Source organism: Hylobates moloch, unplaced genomic scaffold (assembly GCF_009828535.3).
Source record: "Hylobates moloch isolate HMO894 unplaced genomic scaffold, HMol_V3 SCAFFOLD_11, whole genome shotgun sequence".
NCBI classification, from domain to species: domain Eukaryota; kingdom Metazoa; phylum Chordata; class Mammalia; order Primates; family Hylobatidae; genus Hylobates; species Hylobates moloch.
Window position 1 is genome coordinate 90,147,285 of NW_026652286.1, and position 11,950 is coordinate 90,159,234.

An 11,950-nucleotide genomic window follows, 5' to 3' on the forward strand; every position below is an offset into this window, starting at 1 on the left:
GCCTCCTGAGTAGGTGGAACTACAGGTACATGCTACCCCATCTGGCTAATCTTTAAAATATTTCTGTAGAAATGGGGTCTTGCTGTGTTGCCCAGGCTGGTCTTGAACTCCTGGCCTTAAATGATCTTCCCACCTTGGGCTCCCAAAGTGCTGGGATTATAGATGTGAGCCACTATGCCTTGGCCTTAGATTTTAATCAGAGTAGTGCATGTCCGTAGTTAAAAAAGTCAAATAGTACTAAAAGGCATATAAGAAAGTATTGCACTTCACTGTACAGAGCCCTCCTCAAAGGCAACCATTCTGTTGTGGTGTTTACTTCCATCTTTGTAAATAATACACTTAGACTGCTTTTTCTTGACTCATCAATTTTAAACTTTATCAATTGAGAATTCTTCTGGTAGATGAGGATTTGTCTCTGCTTTCCCCTCCCGCATCCTTCTTATATGACTTTTTTTTTTGAGACAGAGTCTCGCTCTGTCGCACAGGCTGGAGTGCAGTGGTGTGATTTTAGGGTCACTGCAACCTCTGCCTCCTGGGTTCAAGTGATTCTCCTGCCTCAGCCTCCTGAGTAGCTGGGATTACAGGCATGTGCCACCACGCCCGGCTAATTTTTGTATTTTTAATAGAGACAGGGTTTCACCATGTTGGCCAGGCTGGTCTTGAACTCCTGACCTCAGGTGATCTGCCCGCCTCGGCCTCCCAAAGTGCTGGAATTACAGGCTTGAGCCACTGCGCCTGGCTTTTTTTTTCTTTCTTTTTTTTTTTTTGAGACAGTCTTGCTCTGTTGCCTGGCTGAAGTGCAGTGGCGTGATCTCGGCTGACTGCAACCTCTGCCTCCCGGTTTCAAGTGATTCTCCTGCTTCAGCCTCCTGAGTAGCTGGGACTATAGGTGCCCGCCACCATGCCCGGCTAATTTTTGTATTTTTTAGTAGAGACAGGTTTCACCATATTGGCCAGGCTGGTCTCAAACTCCTGACCTCAGGTGATCCGCCTACTTCGGCTTCCCAAAGTGCTGGGATTACAGGCGTGAGCCACCACGCCCAGCCTCCTATGTGGCTTCTGAAAGGAGAGCAGAACCACATGCAGCATCTGCCAGATGTAAAAGAACTGTTTACTGTGAGACAGCATGAGACTTATGAGAATCAGGAAACCAGCCTGTGATTTCTCACACAGTTGGCACAATGGTAATTTCTGGATGTTGTGTTTCATTAGCAGCCTCTGAGCGGAGGTGGTTTAAATTTGAGTGTGCAGGATTTAGATGTTTTATTTTTATATCTGTCTCCGACACTCCCAGAGCCACATGGTTTCTTGGGTTGTAACAAGATGTTTTCTGTTGCCCAGGCCCTGGGTTCCTCATTAGCCCCAGTTCATGTTCCTCTTGGGGGCCTGGCTCCTTTACGAGGTCTTGTGGATACCCCACCCTCTGCCCTTCGTGGATCTCAAAGCATGAACCTGGGGAGCTCAGTGGCATCTGGACGTCAGCTTGGAGAACTCATGCTGGTAAGTCCTTTCTCTTGTGTTCGGTGTCTGTAGTTCCTGTGGGGCCTCCCATGTGCCATACGAGGAACTATGGCCTAGGAGTGAGAAATAGACAGAATCGGTGGAGTCCTCAGACTTCGTAATCCAGTTGGGAAAATGTAATTCGCACCTGTATGAATGTGGACTCTGGGCTGTGGAGGATAGACCCATGCTGTAGGGACATCAGTGCTGATTCCCGAGTCTCCGCAGCCAAGGCAGTAGGAGTGGGCGAAGGGAGTCATTGGTGTGAGCTGCAGTCGCCAGGTCAGGTTCATGGACATAGTGGGACTTGATCTGGGAGACATTGACATAGAGAGTGGGGAGGAGCATTCTAAAGGTCATTCCAAAGGTCTTCCAAGTGAGTCCTTTGACTGTCCTTCTCTATTTTGAAGCCTTCACAGGGTCTCAAGACCTCTGCTTATACAAAGGGTCTCTTGGGCTCCATATATGAGGACAAGACTGCTCTCAGCCTCTTGGCTTTAGGAGAAGAAACCAATGAGGAGGATGAGGAAAGTGACAACCAGGTAGTGACGAAGTCCTCTCCCTGGCCTGGAAACCCTCTGTGCTATATTTTTTCCTTTTGAAGATGTTTTTGCTGTGATAGAAAAAATATGTAACATAAAATTTGCCCTTTTAACCATTTTAAAGTTAAAATTCAGTGGTATTGATTACCTTAACAATGTGTGTGCCCAACACCACTATCCATTTCTTTTTTTTTCTGCACTCCCCCACCACCACTATTCATTTCTAGAACTTGTTCATCATCCCAAATAGAACCTGTGTACCTATTGAATAACTTCCTATTCCCTCTCCCTCCATCCCTGGAAACCTAATCTGCTTTCTGTGTCTATGAATTTACCTATTCTAGGTACTTCATATAAGTGGAATTATACAATATTTGTCCTTTCGGGTCTGGCTTATTTCACTTAGCATAATGTTTCAGTCTTCATCTATATTGTAGCGTGTATTAGAACTTTGGTCCTTTTTAAGGCTGAATAATATTCAATGGTATGGATATGCCACATTTTGTTTATCTACTCATCTGTTGATGAATATATATGGGTTGTTTCCACCTTTGGCTGATCTCTGTGCTACTTTTTAAAAAAGCAAGAATTTATTTTGGCCCATAGCTTCATTTCTTGAGCAGTCTATTATGCCTTCTAGATCTGATCCAGAAGGTACAGCCAGCAGAAAGCACCTTGGCCACTTACTTGGTGCACAGCATAGTTTGTGCTGGGTGGAGAGCCGTTTAGTGAGGCTGCCTCGGTGGTGGTCCTGCTCTGAGTCCTCTGAAGCCCTGCCTGGGCCCGCCTGCCAGCTCAGCAGTGCCCCACTTTTCCCTCTGCACACCCCTCACCCTGGGTTAACCAGTTTCTTCAGACTTACCACTTGTCATCATTTTTGTTTCTAGAGTGTCCACAGCTCAAGTGAGCCTCTTAAGAACCTATATCTGGACATTGGGGCACTGGGGGGTGACTTTGAGTATGAGGTGAGAGCCCTAATCCCTACAGGCACGTGTGTCAGCCTGGCATATCCCTCCTGTTTTTATTAAGCCCTGCTACTTTGTTGTAATGCATATTTGGAAAAAGAAGCATTTTGTCCCAGTCCTTCCAGATGAGATTTCTGGGGTTTGGGGAAGGACAAGAATAAATGAATGGATTCCTGTCCCTTCCAGACCCTGCCTGTAAACAAACAAACGTCAACACTGATTGTGTTATTGTAATACCTAAAACCTCCATTGCTTTTTTTTTTTTTTGAGACAGGGCCTCACTCTGTTGCCCAGCTTGGAGTACAGTGGTGTGAACAGAGCTCACTGCTTTGAATTCCTGGGTTCAAGTGATCCTCTGCCTCAGCCTCCTGAGTAGTTAGGACTACAGGCATATGCACCCATGCCTGGCTACTTTTTACATTTTTTGCAGAGATGAGATCTCTCTGTTGACCAGACTGGTCTCAAACTCCCAGCCTCAAGCAGTCCTTCCATCTTGGTCTCCCAAAGTGCTGGAATTACAGGTGTGAGCCATTGTGCCCAGCCATGTGTTTTTGTACCTAGAAACGAGCTTTCCCTGCCATGTATCCTTTGTTTAGTGTCCAGTGTATTCATTTAAATATAACATTTCTCTAAATATTCCCTAAGTATTTATACAACCAATAAATCATGAACTCAACAATTAGATTTCCCCAAATATTTAAATATTGGTTGCAGGCTCAATCAGTTAAATTTTTCACAAACCTAATATATCAAGTTCTTTTAAATACTTTCAATACCTTAACGTCAAACAAGTCACTCACACTTTATTAGAAAGATCACAAAACTGGCCAGTAAAACAGAAGTGCTTATATCCTGAATTTAAATTTGTTTTCTCATTATCCCTTATTATTTCTGACTTGTTTCTTGGAAATTACTTTACCTTAAGAGCCAGGATTAGTGTCTCAGGCCACTTGAGGTTTCACATGTGCTGGCTGATAGTCCCTGATTTGGTACTTGAGACCTGAGTTGTGGGTGACCCAAGTCTAGCCATTGGACAAGGCTTTTTTTTTTTTTTTCTTTGAGACTGGGTGTCACTCTGTTGCCCAGGCTGGAGTACATGTCAGCCTCCCAAGTAGCTGGGACCACAGGCGCCTGCCACCACACCTGGCTATTTTTTGTAGAGATGGGGTTTTGCTATGTTTCCCAGGCTGGTCTTGAACTCCTGAGCTTAAGTGATCCACTTACCTTGGGCTCCCGAAGTGCTGGGATTACAGGCGTGAGCCACTGTGCCTAGCCCAGGACTCTTTTTGTAGTTAGACTTTGCCTGTAACCTCAGAAACTGTTCAGCATTTTGGCTCTGCACAGTCAGATATCTTTTGATTATGACTTTACAATTTCTTGCCAAATGTGACACTTTTTTCTAAGTGTCCCATTTTTATTATCAAGCTGATACAGGTCTGGTTTGAAACTGTTCCTTCTGAGTGGGGCCTAGTCTGGAAGGATCAAATCTAAAGCCTTCAATCTGTTTAGTTCCCTGAAATGACAACTTTATTTTCTTCTGCACCACCAGCAAGACCTATATTGATCAAAGGAGATGCTCAGGCTTTGTGCCTAGAAGGTTGACCATGTATAGGACTAGGGGTGTCAGAGGACTTATTTGCTTGTGGAGGAAGAAGACAATCTCTATGAGCAAGTTGAGTCTGGAGATTCTGCCCTATTCATTTCTGTATGGCCAGGCAGAACCTAGCCCGTGCCTCTGAAACATAGGAAGCGCTTGGGTATGTTTTGTTCAACAATCGAGAGAATGAACTTGTGAATGAGTGAATGAGCCACCCCGGGACAGAGAGAGTGTCCAGGCAGATTGTGTCGTATTTTTTTCTTCTCTTGGCTTTTCCAGTTTCTGGATAGAATGGGTACTTGGTCCCTGCTGTCAGCTGGTGGATTGAAGATCCTGATGTGGATTGATCATGATTTACTTTGACTTTGGGCTTGTTAACATTTACTTCATAATGGATTGTAAATGTTAACAAAAGAGGCTTTTTCTTCTTTGAAAGGTGGATTTCTTTTTTTTTTTTTTTTTTTTTTTAGATGAAGTCTCACTCTTGTCCCCCAGGCTGGAGTGCAATGGCGTGATCTTGGCTCACTGCAGCCTCCGCCTCCCGGGCTCAAGGGATTCTCCTGCCTCAGCCTCCCGAGTAGCTGGGATTACAGGCACCCACCACCATGCCTAGCTAATTTTTGTATTTTTAGTAGAGACGGGGTTTCACCATGTTGGCCAGGCTGGTCTCGAACTCCTGACCTCAGGTGATCTGCACGCCACGGCTTCCCAAGGTGCTGGGATTACAGGCATTAGCCACCGTGCCCAGCCTGAAGGGTGGATTTCTAAAAGCTTTCCTTCTGATGACTATGTGCTTCTTTGGGGGGAGTGGGGACTTTTAAACATTTTTATAACCTCTTTAATATAAATAGGCACCCCAGTGTGATGAGGGGAAATGTCTGGAGTGGGTGGTGTTAAATACACCTCCTACCCCTGTCTCTAGCATCCCCGCAGATTTAGTTCTTTTTGTCACATGGAGTGTTGGATTCCTATGTTCTAACTTAAGGCAGGAGTCAGGGCTTTTCCTGTTGGGAGTGTTAGTGGCGGGGGTAAATGGGGGGTTTCAGGACAGCCATTGCTGCTTCTGCTTGGTCCCTGCTCTTTGAAAATGGCTTTTGTCTCAGTTTAGTCTTTGGATTCTCTGAACTGCCCACCTTTCCCCACTCCTGAGTATCCCAGACAGCCTAGGATGGAGGTGGACGTCTGAGGTTAGTTCTATCCTGTCTCACTGAGCAGTCACTTTGCTCATGATTCCATGAGAGGGCAGTAGGATGGCAAGAATGCATCTCTTCTCGTCTCCTCCCTCCTCTCCTGCTTTCCAACTTAAACCCACTTCAAGTCTATCACAGACTGAAGAGAGAGAGGTTCATGGAACCGACACGGAACAGGGCGAGCAAAAGCCAGGAGGCTGAAGGGTAGGCGAGCAGACTTTATGTGGCCATGTGGTGCTGGTGAAAAGCCCATCGGTGGATCAAAGGAGCAGGAGGGAGCCTGGGCTTAGAAATAACAGGATGATGTCAGTGCGATTGGAAAGTGCTAACAACACTGGGGAGCTGTGCAAAGAACTGAGACCAACTGGGCAGGAATAAATCTGAAAAATAAATTGGACTGATGATCAGCTTGATGGGGGTCTCTGCAGAACACGATCAATGCACAGACATGGGTTCAGCTCCTTATCCTTCATGCCCTGTCCCCTGTGCTGTGTGGATTGCAGGGGTCCTTGTCTTTGTGCTCTGGGCAGAAGAACCTCATGGCTTTTGGGGGGCATGTTAAATATTCATGAAATGATTCTTATAAGCTCTCTCCTGCTCTCTCCTCCTGCAGATGGTAAAGTCTTTTTTGAAAAAGCAGCAGAAATGTGCCTTGAGATGCTCAAGGACCTGGGACTGTGAAAGGAGACAGAAGGAGTGTGAGCAGGGATGAGCTGAGGGCAAAGCTGTGTTGAGACTGAGGCCCCACCTTTGCCTGCATTTCCCACAGAGCCCAGGGCAGGAGACTGGACTTGGGTGCCCAGAATGTATACCTGGTTGGAGCTTCAGGCCTTGGGCCAGGAGACAAGGGGGCAGGGGCCAGGTGAAGGGAGATGCTCATGGAGTTGGATGGCTTTTCCAGACACTCAGCTCATGTACATCCATTTGTGGATAATCTACAACAAATGCTTCACCTCCTTCTGCTTTCCCTACCCTTGAGGTGCTGTCCTGTGGTTGCAGTTAGTCAACATGGTGCAGAGAATGCAAGCTCATTTATTTTAATATTACCCACATTTTACTGTTTGAGGTAAGGCAAACTAGAATGAGCCCCATCATGTGAAAATTTTCTTTTTTTTTTTTTTTTTTTTTTTTTTTTTTTTTTTTTTTTTTTTTTTGAGACGGAGTCTCGCTCTGTCGCCCAGGCTGGAGTGCAGTGGTGCAATCTCGGCTCACTGCAAGCTCCGCCTCCCGGGTTCACGCCATTCTCCTGCCTCAGCCTCTCCGAGTAGCTGGGACTACAGGCGCCCGCCACCACGCCCGGCTAATTTTTTTTGTATTTTTAGTAGAGACGGGGTTTCACCATGGTCTCGATCTCCTGACCTTGTGATCCGCCCGCCTCGGCCTCCCAAAGTGCTGGGATTACAAGCGTGAGCCACCGCGCCCGGCCGAAAATTTTCTTTTGAAGAATTTAAGCATAAGAATTGAGCTGGGCCTAAGATTATTGCAATTTGGCTATATTCTCTCATGTGTAAGAATGGGAATCTCTCTCTTTTTAATTTTTTTTTTTATTATACTTTAAGTTTTAGGGTACATGTACACAACATGCAGATTTGTTACATATGTATACATGTGCCATGTTCGTGTGCTGCACCCATTAACTCGTCATTTAGCATTAGGTATCCTCTCTTTTTAATTTTTATTTTAAGTTTAGGGGTACCTGTGCAGGTTTGTTACGTAGGTAAACTTGTGTCATGGGGGTTTGTTGTACAGATTATTTCATCACCCAGGCATTAAGCCTAGTACCCGTTGGTTATTTTCCCTGATCCTCTCAAAGATGGGAATCTCTACCTGTGTCTTGTATTCTCTGATTTTTGATAGGTTACTTGTTTTTCCATCCTCTTGAATAGTTAATTAATAGCTAACATTTGCTTAGCTATTTTTCATTTAATAAGCACTGTAATAAATATAGTCTAATCCCTATATAACCGTGTAAAGTAAATATTACATCTCCTTTTTGCAGGCTAGGAAGAGAAACCTCAGCTCCTATCTTTTTATGACACACTTATTCATATTTAACAATTTGGTCAACAAACCTTTACTAAGCACTTGTTATGTGCTAGAAACTAAGTTCTGAGAACAATAGGGAGCTAATTTGGTGACGGAAACAGATAAGGAAATCAGCAAATACAATAGCTATTAAAGTAGATGATGGAGAAGGCTCATTTCAGGTCATCTGACCCAGGGATCAAGAAAGGCATCTTGGAAGAGGTGATGCAGTGAGGACCAGGGGGAGTGTGTTGGGGTAGTATGTATATATGTGTGTTTTAGGAATTGCATGGCAAAGTACTGAATTAGTGTGATGTTTATCCACAGGTGGGAGGAGAGAGTATCTGAGGGTTTGCCTGCAGGTGAGCCATGAGAGGCAGGGAGGAGCTGGGCCTTAAGGGCTGTGGGCCAAGTAGGAGTTTAAATTTTATCCTGAAGGCCATAGGGACTATTTATGGTCTGATACCTCCTTTGCCCTGGCATCTAAGGTGTATTGGTAGGCAGCCCTCTTAGGACCAGGTTTCACTCCCAACTTCAAGCCGGGGGGAGCCTTTCTTTAATCTTGGGATGAGCCTGGCCAGGGTGGGTTGGCCCTGCTTGCCGAGTAAGGGGGTGTGGTTGGCCCGACACCCTTTGCCCACCCCAGGCAACTCCCACCTCCTTCTTGGAGTCCTTATAACCCCACAGACTGGGTATGAGCTTCTGCTGAGAATCGGCCTTTGGTTGTATAGAGATGAGAACGCCATTAGGCTCAGCCTGAAGCTGCTTTACTTGAAGAGGAGAAGTTTGTCTCCCTTCTCTTAGCCCAGTGGTCCTGGCAGATTTATTCCATGCTGGAGGTTAGGGATGCTAGGAGGGGTAGCACTGGCGGGTAACCCGCATGCATGCTGCCAAGGCGTGAGCTTCCTTTGTGCCTTCTCTACTTCCCCTTCTGCTCTTCTTTCTGGGACAGGGTTGGGCCTGATGACAGTATCACCACTGTGTCTAGTGGCCTCTTTGCTTTGGGCAGTCAAGGCTCATAACCAAAGCCATTGGGAACATTTCACTTTTCTCAATATTAGCTCAATTCCTTGAGGGCAGGATCTATGGTTTGGCCATATTTGGATTCCCAAGGCAGTGTTTGGCACATAGAATGTGCTCAGTGAATGAATGTGTAAGTCTCATTACATAATGTAAGTTAACATTCATGGGACACTGACAGTGCGCCAGTTACAATTCTGAGTTCCTTAACTCACTTGATGAGTGCTAACTCGTTTAGTCTTCCCAACAATGCTCCCTATGGGGTAAGCACTACTACATCCCAGTATTTTAGCGAAAGAAACTGAGGCACATAGAAGTAAATAATTTGCCTAAGGTCACACATCTGTAAGTGTGGAGCCAAAATTTGAGCCTGGGCAGCCTCTGTCTCCAAAGCTGAGCTCTGAATGACTCTGCTTTACTGACCTGTGTAATCGTCTCTAGGAAGCCTGGGTTAGCTTGTCAGTGGGCTCTCAGGCTTGCAGGGAGAGGGTCATTTCTTTGGGCACAGCAGACACTTTAACAGAGCATCAATAAATGCCATGCTTAGGGCTTTTTCTTGGACCTCTCCACTCTCTAGTCATCATGGTCCTTGAGTCTTCAGAATAGGGAATCAGGAAGTCTTAAAAATCCCTCGTCGGAAGTTATTCAGTCTGGCAGCCCAAGTATTAGCACAGATGTTTTCTAGGAGGAAGGCTTCTCAGACCAAGCCCAGCAGAGATTACTGGCTGCATTTCCAAGGGAGGGTTTTATTTTTCTCTTTTGACTGACTCTAAGGAATTTAGTGGAAGCAGCCTTGGGTTTTTACTAGTCTTTATAGTGAGGTTTGTATGTGAGGAGCAGGGCGTGGCCACTGTAGAGATGCACTGCTCAGATTTCCTTTCGAGAAACCCTGCCAAGGGGAGCTTAGCAGATTGACAGCCTCCAGCACTGCCCTTTCTATCCACCCGGCTTCATGGAAGTGTTTCCTACTGGTGATGGGCACAACAGGACTCTGAAAGCAGAGCCATTTCTGCAGATACGGGACTCCTCTAATGGCAGCCTACTAGGCGACTCTGCTGGGCTGACCAAGACTTTTCCAGAACTAGAGAAAGTCTGGAGGCTCTGCTCACTTCCTTTATCCTTTATAGACATCTCCCTTAAATCTCTTGCACATCTAACCCTAACTTGGCATCTGCTTCTCAGAGGGACCCAAGTCGGCAGTGCTCAGTGAGGATGCTGTCTCCGAGGCTGCTGCTGATCAGCATGTACCTGGGAGGCTTTAAGGATGAAGAGCGCTCTCCTGATAATTTTTCCCCTGCTGCCTATTAAACGTGAAAAATAGAAATTTGAGACTTTGCTGCCTTTCTCTCACATGATGCTCCATCATCTTCTTAAATAAATACTGGCTTTTGAGTCTGCAGTCTTATGATGTGGCTAATGGGGCTGGAGCAAGACAGATTTATTACTTGAGGACGTGATAGGTGGTGACAGAGTTGTGTCCAGTGTAGTGACTTCCAGGCCCACCAGTGGATGGGGATCAGCTTGGGTGTATCCAAATCACTATAGAAATTCCGATTCTGTAGATCTGGGGTGGAGTCAGGAATCTGTGTTTTAAAAAGCTGGGTGGGCTGGGTGCGGTGGGTCACGCCTGTAATCCCATAATCCCAGCACTTTGGGAGGCTGAGGCAGGTGGATTGCTTGAGGCCAGGAGTTTGAGACCAGCCTGGCCAACATGGCAAAACCCCATCTCTACTAAAAATACAAAAAATAGCCAGCTGTGGTGGCGCACACCTGTAGTCCCAGCTACTCGGGAGGCTGAGGGACGAGAATTGCTTGAACCCAGGAGGCAGAGGTTGCAGTGAGCTGAGATCACACCACTGCACCCCAGCCTGGGCGACAGAGTGAGACTGTCTCAAAAAAATAAAAAAAAATTAAAAATTGGGTGATTGATAACCATTGGGGCAGAACTCAGGCACTGGCCTGTGGGAGTCAGGGAATAGCATTTCCATCTTGTAGCGTGTCTCAACTCCTTTTGCACATTCCTTATGTCTTCCTTTCTAACATGGTCTGTTGCTCCCTAGGAGTCTCTGAGAACAAGCCAGCCAGAGGAGAAGAAGGATGTTTCTCTGGATTCAGATGCTGCCGGTCCCCCTACTCCCTGCAAGCCCTCCAGCCCAGGTGCAGACAGCAGTCTAAGCAGTGCTGATGGCAAAAGGCAACAGGGAAGTGGGTCAAGACCTGGGCTTCCAGAAAAAGAGGAAAATGAGAAGAGTGAACCTAAGATTTTCGGGAATCTTGTGACCCCCAAGGCAGACCGTAGGGGCAGTGAGCCTGCCAAAGCCCCTGAAAAGGAAGCACCAGAGGACACAGTAGATGTAGGAGAGGAGGGTTCCTGGCGGGAAGAGGCAGCCAAGGAGCCAAAGAAGAAGGCTTCTGCTCTGGAAGAGGGCAGTTCAGATGCCAGCCAAGTAAGTCACTGTATCCCATAGGCAGGGGTCGGCTGTAGCTCTCTGCTGCTCTGTTCCGCCCTGGGCAGGGTCCTATCCCCACATCTTTATTACCGAGTCAGGAGCTTCATTTGCATGTCCCTGCACTGGGCTGTCAGCATCAGCCAGAGCCCCTAATTGTGACAAATATGCCCAGACCCAGCAGGCAGTAAAATCCGGAATGAAGCTGCAAACCTGCTGGCACTCGAAATTGAGAGCAGAAATTTGCTTTTCCATTGGCGCCTTCCTGGGATGTTCATTTTCTTTTCTCCTGCTTACATCCTCTCCTGCTTCCTACCTCCCTCTTGTACTTTTTTGTTGTTGTTGTTTTGAGACAGGGTCTTGCTCTGTAGCCCAGGCTGGAGTGCAGTGGCGTGACCTTGGCTCACTGCTGCCTTGACCTCCAGGGCTCAAGCAATCCTCCCACCTCGTCACGGTTCAGAGTGCTTTCTGGCAGAGCATTACCTCAGCCTCTTGAGTAGCTGAGACCACAGGCATGTGTCACCATGCCCAGCTAATTTTGGTATTTTTTGTAGAGACAGGGTTTTGCCATGTTGCCCAGGCTGGTCTCTAACTCCTGAGCTCAAGTGATCTGCCCGCCTCATCATAATTCAGGGTTTTTTTTTTTTTTTTTTTTTAGACAGAG

The 11,950-nt window shown here is 46.5% G+C and overlaps 1 protein-coding gene across 15 annotated transcripts in view; it reads left to right on the plus strand.

Annotated features, from left to right (window-relative positions):
* CEP164 (centrosomal protein 164) overlaps positions 1 to 11,950 on the plus strand; it is a 98,278-nt gene that overhangs the window by 41,449 nt on the left and 44,879 nt on the right. For 11 of the 15 annotated variants that reach the window (XM_058446389.1, XM_058446388.1, XM_058446393.1 and 8 more), the window contains 4 exons: positions 1,342 to 1,500; positions 1,911 to 2,042; positions 2,930 to 3,007; positions 10,900 to 11,286. In XM_058446389.1, the coding sequence (XP_058302372.1) occupies positions 1,342 to 1,500; positions 1,911 to 2,042; positions 2,930 to 3,007; positions 10,900 to 11,286 (756 nt within the window). The remainder of the gene's footprint in view (positions 1 to 1,341; positions 1,501 to 1,910; positions 2,043 to 2,929; positions 3,008 to 10,899; positions 11,287 to 11,950) is intronic. The other 4 variants (XM_058446392.1, XM_032167522.2, XM_058446397.1 and 1 more) reach the window with 3 other exon arrangements.